The 15,158-nt window shown below is 45.7% G+C and overlaps 1 protein-coding gene across 5 annotated transcripts in view; it reads right to left on the reverse strand.

Annotated features, from left to right (window-relative positions):
* WIZ (WIZ zinc finger) overlaps positions 1-15,158 on the reverse strand; it is a 141,980-nt gene that overhangs the window by 47,572 nt on the left and 79,250 nt on the right. For 3 of the 5 annotated variants that reach the window (XM_024201954.2, XM_024201951.2, XM_024201952.3), the window contains exons 3-5: positions 13,108-13,168; positions 6,831-9,388; positions 6,138-6,503 (exon numbers count right to left, since the gene is read on the reverse strand). In XM_024201954.2, the coding sequence (XP_024057722.2) occupies positions 6,138-6,503; positions 6,831-9,388; positions 13,108-13,168 (2,985 nt within the window). The remainder of the gene's footprint in view (positions 1-6,137; positions 6,504-6,830; positions 9,389-13,107; positions 13,169-15,158) is intronic. The other 2 variants (XM_024201953.2, XM_024201955.3) reach the window with 2 other exon arrangements.

Raw genomic sequence — 15,158 nt, forward strand, 5'->3', positions numbered from 1 at the left:
TGGGCAACCAAACAACATCCTAGCTAAGTTTACCTCTAGCAAAGAGGAGCTTACATTTGCCTAGCACCTTCCATAGCAGAAAAACCTCAAAGTGCTTTACAAGCAATCTGCAAAGATCGCTTTGCTTGCCACTTAAGCACAACCTCCTGTCAGGTGATACTGGCAGCTGTTTAACAGAGCACAATAGGCTAGGGCAGGAAGTGAAGAATACAATAACCACTTGAAAGTGGAGTGGGGGAAATTCAGGGAGGCAGAATAATTCCCCAGCTGGAATTTGACCAAGACACTTAGGCTAACATCCTTACTCAGAAAAGGCATTGTGGGGTTTTCAATTACCATCAGGGCCAAGACCTCTTTACATTTCACACAAACATGACAGCTCCAACAGCACAATTCTCCCACTGAGCCATTGGTTCAGTCCTGACTCAGAATGCACCATTTTTTTGCACCACCCTCTTTATACCTTGCGTTTTCCAATCCAAATACATGTCCCTATATTGGATCCAACTTAAAACTCTTGCCATGGGCCTGAACATCAGATATTTCCACTCCCCCCCCCCCCCGCTTTTATTTTCATTTGTTCAGATGTTTTTACAAGCAATCAGATTTTAAGGTCAGAAGGGACAATTATGATCAACTGGTTTGACCTCCTACATAACCCAGGCCAGAGAATACCATCCAGTAATTCCTGCATCCAACCCATAATCTGATTGAGCTAGAGCAGATCTTTCAGCAAGACAGCCCTTTTCCACTGATACTCTCTGGTTAGTTTTTGTTTGTGTATCATGCAAATGGGGAGGTTTACAGGAAGAAGACGGTAGGAGAACCTCTGCTGCAGGAGGACTAAGGCCTGGTCTACATCTAAAACTTAGGTTTACCTAGCTATGTCGCTCTGCGGTATGAAAAATTCACACCTCTGAGATGCAGTAACTATACCTAACACCCGGTATAGTCACTGCTAAGATGGAAGAATTCTAGCTGCCACCTCTGGAGGGGTAGATTTACTACAGCAATGGGAATAGGCCTTCCATCACTCTAGCAAGTGACTACACTACAGCGCTACTGTGGCATACCTGAGGTGCTGCTTTTTAGGGCTTTATCTGGCTAATTCCTGTAACACCGGACACCGTGACAACTTCAGAAAATTGACATAACCTAGAGGGCAATTAATAAAATGCTAAAAGAAATTAGTGTCTTTCTATCTTCTCCTAAAACTGAGCTGACAAACAAGGTGTATCCTGACAACAGGGGCATTGCCACCAGAAATGTATGGTTTAAATGTAGGGTCTAACAGCGAGCTATTCCCTGCCTGGAGAGAGGCTTCTCAAATAACCAGAGTCAATACCAGTCAGCTTTTTCCATGATCCACACCTGGAAGGGGACGGGAAGGAAACAGGAATTCTGTTCTGAGAGACGTGAGCATAGGTGTTATACATTCACCATTCACAATAGTCCAGGGACAGGTTTAATGCATCTCAGCTAAGCCTTAGGATTCCCACAGCAACTATAACTCACAAGAGGCAGTGTGAGTTAGTAGTTAAAAGCAGAGGAGTGGCAGACAGGAAACCTGGGTTCTATTCCTGACGTGCCCTGACCCTTTTAGTAACTTTTGGCAAGTCAGCTTGCCTCCATGTGCCCTTAACTACCCACCTTTAAAATGGAGGTTGGATGTGGGGTTGGTGTATAATACTCACCTTCATAAGGGGCTTTGAGATGAAGAGTGTTACAGGTGGTGCAAAGTCATATACTTTACAAGCATAAGTTCAACAGAAGACATAGCAAAACATAAAATACTATCTATGCACAAAGGAGCAGCTGTATGAAACTCATGTGCTGGCTTTTGGGATTATCAATTGCAAACTACAGTGTCCCGTTAACTTTTTTTGCAGTGACAAAAATGTGTATATTATGGAATTAGCGTAAAAAAAACCCCAGAAGTCGCTCACGAGAGAGATGTGTTAGGAAATTCCTTCTCCTGACACTAAGTGCTAGAGGTCTTGAAGGAGCCATTTTAAAATTTAGTTGGACTCAAACTAATTAAAAGATTTACTCAAATTCTCAGAAAGTAGATTTTGTACTCAGGGAGGGAGTGCTGTAAATTGGAGTGGATACGCTGTGTTCTCTATGCATAATCAAGAGGCTTTGTTCCCTATTTAAATGCAAAACTCAACTCAGTCTTAACTCTGGAGTTGTGACTAGCACGTACATAATGCTGGGTGTGTGTTAGTTACACTTCAAGTTTTTGAAGCCCTAAACATAGGCCTTTAGCTTTCCAAATTAATCCCTTTTTTCTGAGATCCCACTGCCCCAGCACACTAGTAATGAGACTATAAAACAGAATAAAGTAAGCAATATTTAAATCCAAGAGATAGCTTTTAAAGGATTTGCCATACTCTTGCCCTGGTTTCAGAGCAACAAGGCTTATCGCTGGATTTTCCCCACAGCCATATCACTTAACACTCACTCTCTCCTAAACACACACACTTTGGCATAAACAAGCTGATCGGGGTTTAGATAAGAAATGGAAGCACAGGAGACTCTGTTCCACTCAGGCTCCAGTACGGTACTAATCACTGTGGGACCTCAGTGCTTTCCGAGATGGCAAGACATTTCTTTACTGTTTCTTTGACTAAACACAGGAGTCCCATTTTCTTTCTGTACTTCATGGGACAGGTTTTTAGATAGTTTTTGACGCTGTAGCAGCATCAAATGGATGAATCCAGATTGTAAGGATTCCGTGCAGTAGCTTCAGTGTTCACATGATTGTAGCAGTAGCTTTCCTTGAGCAAAGCTGAAATGTTATGCCCTAAGTGGAGTACACTTTGGAGGGCCCAGAGCATGACACAGTCAGGTTGGCTTTGTACTGGGAAGTCAAGAGAATGCTGTTTTTATGTAGAGATTCACACTGGATCACATAGCTAAACAGTTTGACTATCATGGCACAAAGTGACAGGTATACTGGAGTAGGTAATTTTTTTCCTGGACTTTGATAAAAGCCAAACAGTTGGCAATGCTCTGAGGCTGACAGGGGTGTGACATATGGACTGATCAAAATTTAGCAGGAAACATTTTCAATATAGGTACTGGGTCTACATTACTTCCTAAAGGTGACTAATGGCATAACAATTGAGATAGGAATTAACACTAATATTAGCACTACTGGCCCTAATTAATATGCCTGAACTTAGAACACTGGAGCAATCACCCTCATTTCTTGTTTGCATTTACAGTCCACTCCTGTTTATTGGAGTCGCCTGGGGACACCTGAAAGTTTTGGATAACTGGGTGTTCGAATAAGCAGAAGTGCAATTAACTAACATCAGGCTACTTGTTTTGGATAACTAGGACTTTTGGATAAGAGGAATTTGTAGAACTAGAATTACACTGAAAATCCAAAGTGAGGGTTAGGGTCTCCCATTTTTTAAACTCTCTCTTCATTCAGAATGTTTTGCTATTGAAAGGCTTTTGAAGCGACTCAACTGACTGAGGCACCTTCCCTTTCCATTCATTTAATTTATTAACAAGAACACATTTACATTCTGGGAGTAGGGCTAATTTTTAACAAGACCAACACAGTATTCTAAGGAAGTAAACTGCACGTATTAGAAAAGCATCTCTGCAGTCTTTCATGGAACCTGTGGCTTGAAGCTGCTGAAGTGCCAGCCAAAGGCAGCAACATTTCTAAAGACACCAAAACTGCTTACGAGCGTATGCAAGAGGTGCACCTAAGCAGTGCATCAAGGCACTGTGTCTATGACAAGCCCATGGCTCACATCTTACTAGCAGCCAGCCACAATCACAAAGCTATATGCATCTACTATGATTTGACTTGCCAAGTAGAGCTGTGTTTTTCAGATAATTCATTTATATTCATCTTCAAGAATCCTTTTAGATGCACGTAGGGCACGAGGAGCATGCCAGCACACCCTACATTGCATGTTCCTTATTTTAACTAGAGACAGCTAAGATGACTGCTAAGTTTGGAATTCCAGTGACCATCCTTTTTTCATCTGTTTCAAGGACTTTTGAGAAAGTTGCCAGGATATTATTGCCGTGGTAGGTGTCAGCAGAGAGTGCCGTCATACACAGCCTTAGAAGTTCCTTTTATCGAGTTTTTAGTCTTTTGAAGAAACGTTGTATTATTGTTCATTTTGATATGCAGTCGTTCTTGGAGAAAAGCTGTGGCAGATAGGAGAATTTCTCTGTTTTATTCTCTGCATTTGGAGTGAATTCTTGGGACAGAGAAGCTTCCTGGGAACTGGGGTGGGATTTCTGGAAGAAGGGATTGCCTGCATGCTGTCTGTGACTGCCTCTGCTCCAGAACTGGTGTGCATGGGTAGATAAAGCAAGGCACACTTAGGATAGACCCAGACTCTGCATCAGTAGTTTCTCTTCCACTGGGAAGCAGACTTGCAAGGTCCAGAGTTCCATCACCATTCAGCAGAAGGGCTACCCATTGAGGGCGGTTGGAAGACTCAGACTCCTAGACTTTAAGGCCAGAAAGGACTATCACAATCATCTACTCCAGTGGTTTTCAACCTTTTTTCATTTGTGGACCCCTAAACATTTTCAAATGGAGGTGCAGACCCCTTTGGAAATCTTAGATATAGTCTGTGGACCCCCAGAGGTCCACGGACCACAGGTTGAAAACCACTGATCTAGTCGGACTTGCACATTGCAGGCCACAGCACTGTCTCCACCCATTCCTGCAATAGACCCATAACCTCTGGCTGAGTTACTGAACTCCTCAAATCTTCGTTTAAAGATTTCAAGTTCAAATCCACCATTTACTCTAGTTCAAACCAGCAAGTAACCTGTGCCCTAGGCAGAGGAAGGCGAAAAACCCCTAGGGCAACAGCATTGATATACTCTGCTTCTGTATCCAGGAACCCTACAGAAGTAGCCAGGCAGGCTACCCTGCTCACTGGTCTCTGTTTAAGGCACTGGATAGAGATTTGGGAAGTTTTGGGTTCAATTCCAGGCTTTGCCATAGACTCCATGCAAGCCTTTGGAGGAGTTAGCGCTTCTTTACCTCAATTTCCCTAATTGTAAAACAGGCATACTAATCCTTCCTGATATGAAAGGCATGTCACAAGGCTAAATTAATGTTTGCAAGGTGCTCAGATGCTGCAGCAGTGGGAGCCATTTTGCTACAGAGAGGCACAAAGATCCTGCCACTTTTTGGACTGCATTTCTGAACATGAGATTACATGTGTTGAGATTTGTAGGGCAGCCACTGGTTCCCTACAGCCAGAATTCTGGAATTAAGATTGGAATATACTGCCCTAGTGAATGCTCTCTAGCACTTTCCTATGTTAACGGGAACTGCAGTTCTAGATTAATGCACCCATAGTTTCAAACAGACATTTTTAAAAACCAGGACATTGGGTTTCTGTCACTTGCATCAACCAATCTGGGTGAGTTTACCAGCAACAAGTTTTGTTTGGGGTGGCTGATAGTTACTTTGAACACTTACCTGTCCCTCAGAGTTATGTTAGGCTCAGGAAGAGTGCAGCAGATGGGGCAAATGCACAGCTTCTCAGGCCATGGACTCTACTCACACCTGAGTGCTAGTAGAATTAATAAATAACTCGTAGCCACTGAACTGGTCCCAGTGGCTTCGACTTTTGCCATTTCTCCCTCCTACCAAAGTTCTGCTGAGTGAGGAAAAAACGGGACGGACTCTCATTCCAGGTTTATAGGTTTTAGTGACAGAAACCCAGTTCAATGCAGGAGATTGATCCTTCTAATAAAAAAAAAAAAAAAAAAAAAATTCTTCCCTTGGGTCTCTCCACAGGAGCTTTCAAGGATGTTGTGCTGTGTGTGAAGAGAAAGGCAGGTTCTTTTGCCTATTGCTCCACCACCACAGATCTATTTGCCTGCTCAAAAGCCAGTGTCAGGTTTCATTGGCACAGCCCAAGCTTCAGTTTATGGCAAGACACAGGGATAACAAGGTATGGATGGAGATTAATAACAAGGGGCCCAATTCTGCCACCTTTATTCATGCTGAATAGAACCTTGCTCTGCAAATTGTCCCCTCCATCGAATTCTACTCAGAGTAAGGATGGCAGGATCTGGCCTTAGATTAGCAGTAAATACACTTTTCGGCTTGCAAGGTAAGTTCAGGACTTGCTTACCGTCTCGGAAGGACTGCATGGATTCGTCTCCCCATGCAGGTGGGAACGGGGATAAAGGAGACCGTGGAATACTGCATTCAGACATGGGGGTCATGCTTTTTCGGTGTCCAAACCCGTGCACCTCCCTCTCTCGGTTTGGGGATGAAGGCTCCGTTCCTACTGCAGACTGCAGCATAGGGTGTTGGGATGAATTGGCCAGCAGCTCCTTTAAGATGTTAATTGGAGAGATGGTGAGCTCCCAGTTGGTGATACCGAAGTCCCTCAGGTGGGCTCTGGCATGGCTGGACAGACCGGCACGTGTATCAAAACCAGCCCCACAGAACTCACATCGCATTAAACTGAAAGTACTTGGGTCAAAGTTGGCAACTGCGAAAAAGAAGGACAATTTGTCAGCATCATCCAGGAGCAGCTAACAAATATTAAAAGCACCTAACAAATATTTCCAGACATGGGAAGCCCAAGGGAGGACTTTACTGCACATAACATGGTAAAAGCCCCAGCCAGGTGATAATGCCAAAAGAGAAAAGCTTAACCAGATGAAAAAGCCATGAATGGATGTTGTATTGTGACAAGAGACTCAGAGATTCAGGCCAGCTACCATAATATACATACCCAGCCTCAGTGGTAGGAATTAAAAAAAAAAAAAAAAAAGTTTTAAAAAAAAGTAAAAAAAATAATAAATTGAGTACATACTACCTTTTTTCTTCTTCTTTTGGAAGGAAAATTTTTGCTCAATAGCTTTCACTTCTTCTGCTGAGATGAAATGACGGACATTGTAGCTCACACCCACCCTGTTCAAGTGTCCCCTCACATGGTTGGCTAGGCCAATCCCATTGTGAAACCTGTCAGGACAATATGGGCATTTCCTCTCTTCGTTCTTCAGCATGGGCGAGTCTGTATCCAAGAGGTCATCTAGCTCTAGGGAACCCTCTAGAGGGGAGTCCAGCAAGAGAATATCTAAAGGGAGGGATTCGTCCATCATGAACTCCCTGGAAGGAGCTGCTATTTTTTTCTTGTACAGCTTCCCCTTTGGCTGCTTTGTCTTTTGGGGATGAAGGTTCATCTCCTCTAGAAGGACAACAGGGACCATCTTCTGTAACTGATGCTGCTGTTCTTCCGATGCTATAGAAGAGTCTGTTGCTTTCAAGGTGTCTCCGAAAGTTCTCTTGAGGGCCAAAACAGACTGAGGAATAGCAAAGGGTTTGAAGCTTCTATTCTCAGTCAAATCTATTTCCGTGGTTAAAGAAATTTCCTCTTCCATGCTCCCAACATCATTTGCCAATGCCCATTTGTGCCTGAGCTCCTCCAGCCCCTCTGGGTGACTCCTGACATTGTCCCCATCACTCTCAAGGTGGTGTATTGTGCTTTTTTTTTTCATTTGCTGCAGGGCAAACTGAGAATAAACTTTTGCTGAGGTAAGGGTAGACAGCCCTAAGTTTTTGTGCAGGGCACCGTATGGGGCTGCTTTCCTGGTGTGAAACTCTGACGTCTGGAAGTCCTTTTTATTAGTTCCGTTGCTTTTATTGAGTCTCTGGTGACCCATGGAAAAGTTATGAACAGATTCGTAATGGGATGTGCTTTCTCGGTGAGGCTGGGGAAACAGTCTCTCGGCTTTGCCAAAATAATCCATCTCTGAAAATCGGCCTGGCCTAGCGGGGCTGTAGGCATCCCTGCTAGTTCCGGGCTGATTAGAGTCCTCTTCAAAAATCTCTGTGTCCCAGGGAAGATGGGAATGGGCATATTTCATGTGTTCCTTTAGGATATTTTCATTGGGGGCGGGGAAGCTGCAGAGCATGCATGTGCTGAGTCCTTTACTGCTGCTGTGTGGCTGCACCTGCACAGGGGTGTGTTTGTTTGGTTTTAAGTGTTTGTAGATGTTGTGCACTGGGCTGTCATGCATTTCTCCACTGCCAGTGCTGCCAAAGAGATTCACATTCTTCATGCCTTGGTCCTTCCTCTCCTTGACGTGCATCTTGGCATGCTGGACAAAGATCTTAGAGGAGTTGGTTCCAAAGACGCACTTGGGACACTGCAGCCGGGCTTCTCGACCTTCGTCTGAAAACTCATTGAGCTTCTGGATTTCTTCAATGATTTTCTCTCTGGACTCCTGATGAAGCCGCTTGTGCTGCTCCAGAGAGCCAGGGTCCCCAAATGCCCATCCGCATTCATTACAGGAGAACTGACACTGACCCCCAACTGCATCTCTATCTTGGTCCTGTCCTGGTCCCTGGTTATGCTGAAGCATGTGATCCATCAAGTGTTCCTTTTTCTTAAAGTAAATGCTGCATTCAATGCACGTGTACACGGTGGGATCCTCCTCCTGGCCAAGCTCTTCCTTTCCCTGCTCCTCTAACAAGACACTGCACACATACGGCCTCATCTCAATGTCATAGGAGCTACAGGGAGTTGGTTCTAGAGACATCAGTGGGATTCGCTCTACAGAGTCTTCAGCGTTTACTGTCCAGGACTGTTTGCTGATAGCAAGATCTGCATTTATCTGGAGGCTTGGCTTTTGCAATGTCCACTCTGCAGCATTAAGAGAACTCAAGTCACTCAAGCTGGCCTCCATTGCCAGCCCCGTCCTGTTGGAGGATACACTCTCCAGAGTTTTTGACTTGTTCAAGACAGGGTTTAGCGTTTTTCTGAATACTGGCAGAGGCAACAGACGAGGCACCTCATGCACGGCCTGTCCCCTGATGGATAAGTTAGTTGCTCCATCTGTTGGCTTGTTTATGTCTTTATAGTGAGGACTAGAATGCTCACTGTGCCCAGAAATCCAGTCAAACCTCTGAATGCCCTTCTTTTTTTTATCTAAGTGCTCTTTGCTGAAGGCTTCAAGTTGCTTTGGTTCGTTTTTATGATATTTTTCCTCTCCACTAACAGACCGTACTCCAGCACAAGGAATGGAAGTTTCTGCTGTAGCCTTGTGAGTGTTCAAGTCCTGAGAGTCGCTCTCCAATTGATCAGTGTCCATCTGCACAGTATTTACAATCTTGGACTCCACTGTAAACGTGGACTCCATTGAGTGTGAAGGATTTACACACTGCACTTCTTTTGAGCCTGCTGAGTCCTTCAAACCAGAAAGTCTTTCTAAAGTGCTTTCTTCTCTCAAGTCACCTCCTCTTGTCTCTAGAGTGGAACAATCCCATGATGTGCTGCCAGACACAGTCATGCTTCTTAGCTCTGCTGAACCCCTGGAATCTGCTCTGTAAAACCCTTTCTTGAGTTCTACATGTTCTTCATTCCTGGTGCTGCAAATAATTTTTGACATTTATTAGCTGGTTAAAGGATATGAACAAACACTTCTGTTTACATAAAACACCACTTCATTTTCATAGCTTTTAAGGTCAGAAGTGACTGTTAGATCATATCATGATCATGATCATAGATCATCTGAGCTCCTGCATAATAGATGCCAGAGAATGTCACCAGGCTTTCCCTGTATGTAGCCCATTTAAAATTAACAAGGTTGATCAGTTAATCAAATATACTAAGGCTGGAAAGGACCTATTAGGCTGCCTATTCCACTTTTTCCTTCCCCCTTCCAATGCCACGTGCAAGATGAATCTCTTCTGTATATCCTGAAGGACTTGGTCCAGTTTCGTTTCAAAGACTCCAATAGCATTAGCAGCTTCCCTAGAGAGGCCGACCCACATATTAGAAGTGACCCTATTAGAAAGGGTTTCCTGAAGTCCAGCTGAATGTTTCCATCATCACTTCCTGGATTACTGCCTCAACCCACCTAAACAAAATTTCCCCTTTCCCCGCTCAAAAATCTGCCCCATCCTCTGCAGAGACCTTTGGGACACAGGCTCCTAGACAGTTCGATCACTCTTTCTACCAAGCTGCCCATGGATATTTGCTGTTGTGGGAGGACAGATATTTTATTATGAGGCCGAATAGGAACCAGTAAGGCTTTCATAGAGCTCAATGGACAGTGCAGGCATGGCCCCTAGCATCCTGCCTTTTGGATCCATAAATTCCACGGTTAGAAGGGACCATTATGATCATCTTGTCTGACAGCCTGTGTAACATAGGCCAGATAAATGCCCCGCAATAATTCCTAGAGCAGAGCTTTTAGAAAAACAACATCCAATCTTGATTTCAAAATGGTCAGAGATGGAGAATCCACCAAGATCCTTGGTAAGTTGCTCCAGTCATTAATTACTCTTCCTGTTAAAAATGTACTTCTTATTTCCAGTCTAAAGTAGTCTAGCTTCAACTGCTAGCCATTGGATCATGCTTCTACCTTTCTCTGCTAGATTGAAGGGCCCATTATTGTTCCCTTTGTAGGTACTTACAGACTAATCAAATCACCCTTTAACCTTCTCTGAGTCCAGACAGAGGAGCCTCGCCAGTGGCTTATTCAGAGGAAAGTTCTATCGGCTGGCATCTCTCTAAAGGAAGTGTGAGAAATTAGGATCCATTTTGCTCCTCTTTATTGTTTTTTGTTTCTCCAGCTTCAGCATTCTGTACAGGGGCCACAAGCCAATGGGGGCAGGAGCATCCCCTCACACCTTGGTAGGGGCTCAAAGTATAGAGAATACGCCCTAAAAAGGTTCTTCCCCGCACCTACTCTTTCTACACTGGGGCACAGAACAGGACAGTGCTAACCGCCTGCCAGGATCTTGATGGCTACATCTCATCTGCATTAAGTGGAGCAAATAGACATGAGGGCACTGCTGCTAAGGCAACTGCAGTCTTGTGGGGAGACATTAGAATCTCCATCATTCACAGACGATCCCTATGGTGTTTGTACCAGTTTTGAAAGGGTTGAAGGCTTTTTATTGCCAACATGGCTGCTGGTAGGAAGGGGAAGGAGAGGGGCAGATGCCCAAAGGGACTAGGATTCGAGAAGCAGCGCCCATAGGTCAGCTATGGCTAAAATTTCAACCTTTGAGGCAGAGGTACCGCAGAAATCTAAAAAGAGGTGCCTGTGGACACCACATGAGGGCAGCTGCGAATCAGATCGGGCTCCTGTTCTCCTCTCTGCCAGTGACCAGCTACTCAACTGCTCTGAACCACTCCTACTCCCTCTGCAAATACAAGGATAATGATTCTACCCACCTTTACAAAGTGCTTGGAGATCTATGGATGAAAAAAAGCTAGGGAAGTGTTTTTATTAAAATAGAGGTGCAGATGGTGGAGACCAGAGGTCCCAGCAGGTTTTGATTGAGAAAGAGCATTGCATGCCGAGAGCGATAGTCTGATGGCAGCTATCAGAGGTACCACTTCACAGACCACTGGGTGTAGTACACACGGTGCAAAAGGCAGCACAGTGACAGCCATACAGACTCCAGGCCTCTGTACAGCCAGAGAGCAAGGTAAGATTCCTCCACACACCGGCTCCTGCCAATATACCTTATTCCTGGATTACAAGGACTACACTTGGATCTCCATAGCCTACTCAGTCCTCGGCTTCTCTGTTGTCAGTGACAAACGTGGCAGTGATTGTCTGATGTGGATGCTTGTCAACTAACATCTGGGTTGAGATCCCCCCTTGTTCAGTTCACACCAGGAATACTCAGCTTTGGCTCATTACAAACCTGTCTCAGTGGAAACCCCCTGAACCTCTTTTATTAATCAACCGAGTCATCCAATACACCACCTCTCTCTCATTCCAAGCCTTCCTCATAGAAAAACCACTAACTAAGACTTTCACTTGCTCCTTATGATGGGCACTGGGCCAGAGAACCTAACAAACAGGGGACTCAAATGCCTCCAATTGCAGAGGTGACCAGAGGCGATAAAAACCGCAACAGCCGCTCTGCTCTCAAGTCTATGAGACAGGATAGCATTATCTAACAGGTCAAGTTCTACTGAATTGAGAACAAAGCACCTTTGTTGGCTAAGATAGAACAGCTGCCAAGCCCACAAAATTCCCACACAGCACTGCCATTTTCTGTTTTAAGAAACCTCCTCTCCCCACAAATTCACATCCAGTTTTCCAGCTCAGTAAAATCCCTTATTTTACCCAAGCAAAATAACTGCTGGTTGGAAGAGAGTTTCTCCCTGGTCACCAAGGAAAGGTGATTACCATATGCACTGCAAATCCCATGTGTATTATTAAGAATAACTCACTAAGGAAACTCCTAGCCCAGGAAGGATCAGAACACTGAGTAACAGTGGATACAAAAATAAACCCATTCAAATGTGCTGGGCACTAGTGATGTTGCGTAAGCAGGATAAACGAGGGGCATTCTGAGCAGGTCAGTGGTCCGTACTGCGCTGCAGAATTATCACTCAATGCCACAATGTGGGACACACAATATCTGACATGCTTTCTCCATCGTATTCCACAGCTACTCCTTGAACATCCCTCCATCAACCTTAAATCTCTGTTACCACTGCCAGCCTACTCAGAGATAATGGCTGCAAGCAAGCCTCCAGGAGCCATAATAGTGGCACTGGGAGAGGAATGGTATACTACCTGGCCTCAGACACCCCTGCAGGAGGTGATGTGCATGCAGGCAGCTGGTGGATATGGGGGAAGAGAGGAACAAGAAAAAGCAAAAGACTGAATGGCAGGACATGCACCCCCATTCCCTCCCAAAAGCCACTTGGTAGCATGTCATCATGAGAAACACAGGTCACTTGAGAGGTGTAATCAGGAGAGCTGGGTTTGATTCCTCATCCTAGTCTCTTTTACTTTAAGACTGAGAATGTTGCATGGGTTGGGCTCGGAGGCCCAATGATGTCATCAAGTAGAACAACCGGGTTGGACATGCATTCAGCCCTGCCTGGCAAGCGTGAGAGAGAGTAAGATGCCCAATGTTACTCAACAGCAAGGAGTGACACTGGCTGGCTCCAAAGGGGAGCTCCTCTTTGGCCAGGAAGGATAATGACAGCAGGGGGAGGGGCATCCTCAGGCTTTACTACCTAGAAGCTCTGTTAAAAGTGAAAGTCCTCGGGATCGGTTCAGTGGCAGTGACACAAATGTGTGATTTATCCCAGGAGCATCAGCACTTACCAGAGTTCCTTCCTGTGAGGCGTGCTCGGGACAGCACCACAGAGGGCAGGATCGGGCTCATCTGCAACAGAGAGAAGGAAAGCTTCATCGATCAGGGCCGAATCTTGGCTTCTTTACTGCCATTTGGAATAATGTCATTTTGTGTTAAAAAGCTTTCCTGGCAGATAACCGCCCCCTCCTCTGCTTCTGCTGCGCCTCCTCCCCTCCTGCAGCCGGGTTGAGATTACTGCAGCATTTCTAACCCACACTTAAGAGGGTTTAATCCTGTGCACCAACGATTTGATCTATAATCATTCTTCCAGTAAGCAGTTTAAAATAAAAATGCCCATGCTTCAATGCCTGGCTCCCACCCACCCTCTCTTGAGAGGGGCACCCAGTCTATTTGAAGTCAAGCAACTGGGTGGTGGTTGATTTTTTGTAAAGAACCCTTGCAAAGGGAACCTTGTGAAAATGATGGAACCTGTCACACAGTAACACGGTGATGTGCCCTCTGCTGCCCTTGAGCTGGAGTGACCTGCCCTTAGGCTAGAGGTATCCATTCAAAATGCTGATGCAAAAGATCATTGTCCTAGCCCAGTGGTTCTCCACCTTTTTATTTTATTGTGGCCCACAATGTGTTATGTGGGCCGCATCAAATACTACCTCTATGGTCCTGAGGATGTCACATGGGCCGCAGCTCTGTGCTGATTGGGCCGCAGGCTGAGAAGCACGGTCCTAGCCTATTGCTTTGACCATGTCATCCCTCTCTAAGCTGCTTGCTACCCCCGCCTCTGATCAACCCGTGATCCCAGCCTCCATCACCCACTTGTTAAATTTTCAAACAAGCACCTTTGTGCTTTCTCCCATGCTGCCCACATGCTCCCCATAAACACCCACAAAACTAACTCATTATACTCCTTCAAATCTCTCCTTTGCCATGACGCCTACAAAAAACGTCACAACAGTTAGGCTGCTGGTGTGCTGAGAGCCCTGCCCATCGAGCTGATCACAACTGTCTCATTGTTTCCTTATGCTCCCCATCTGTCTGTATCCACCTGTTATCTCTTCTCTTACAGTTGGACTGTAAACTCATTAGGGCAGGGACCATCTTTTTGCTCTGCGTTTGCACAGTACAGCGGGGTCCTGGACCGTGACTGGGGCTCCAATGTGGTCCCGTAACACAAATGATAAGAACAATTTCTGTGTTCCATTGAAAGCCCGTTCAGACCCTACACAGCCTTCGAGCTCGACTTCCAGACGCAGCCTGTGGGATGAACATTTATCCCAAGAACACAAAAGCCAGCAGCAGGGTGGAACTGTTCAAACTGTATGATGGTTATCCACATTAAGTCACAGGTGTCTCAGGCCAGGGAGGTTGCAGTTGTTGGAGATATGGACAATGTGAGCAGCCATTAAGGCTGAGATTTCCAAGAGCCGAAGGGAATTAGGTGCTCAAATGCCTAACTTCAATGGGTGTTGGATACTGAACTCCCATAGGCTGCTTTGCCAGTCCCATCTTACCATGGCCTAGAGTGTCATCAGCGCAGTGGTCTGCTATTGTACACTGCACTGTCAACTCAATATATGGATCCCATTTTCAGGGCCGGCTCTGGTTTTTTGCTGCCCCAAGCAAAAAATATTTTGGCTGCCCCCCGTCCCAGCCCTGGGCTCCTCGCCGCACCCCCCTGCCGCCCCAGCAATGGGCTCTCACCCCCCCGAACCGAACCCCCCTGCTGCCCCAGCCCTGGGCTCTCACCCCCCCCAACCCGCACCCCCCTGCCGCCCCAGCCCTGGGCTCACACACACACACACACACACACACACACCTCCTGCCGCCCCAGCCCTGGGCTCACCCCCACCCAACCTGCACCCTCCTTCTGCCGCAGCCCCGGGTCACTAGTAACTCACTCCCAGGGCAGGTCATTCAGCAGGGATTTTAGATGTGCACAGAACACAGACAGGATTGGTTCCCATATGGTTACAGAACTGCAGTAAAGTGGAACAATTTTCAGCTTGTGTGATTGGAGGATATCTGGATGCATATTATAAGACTGTCCTACATAAATGAGGAA

The sequence above is a fragment of the Terrapene carolina genome, unplaced genomic scaffold (genome assembly GCF_002925995.2).
Source record: "Terrapene carolina triunguis isolate 2854851 unplaced genomic scaffold, T_m_triunguis-2.0 Scaffold746, whole genome shotgun sequence".
NCBI classification, from domain to species: domain Eukaryota; kingdom Metazoa; phylum Chordata; order Testudines; family Emydidae; genus Terrapene; species Terrapene triunguis.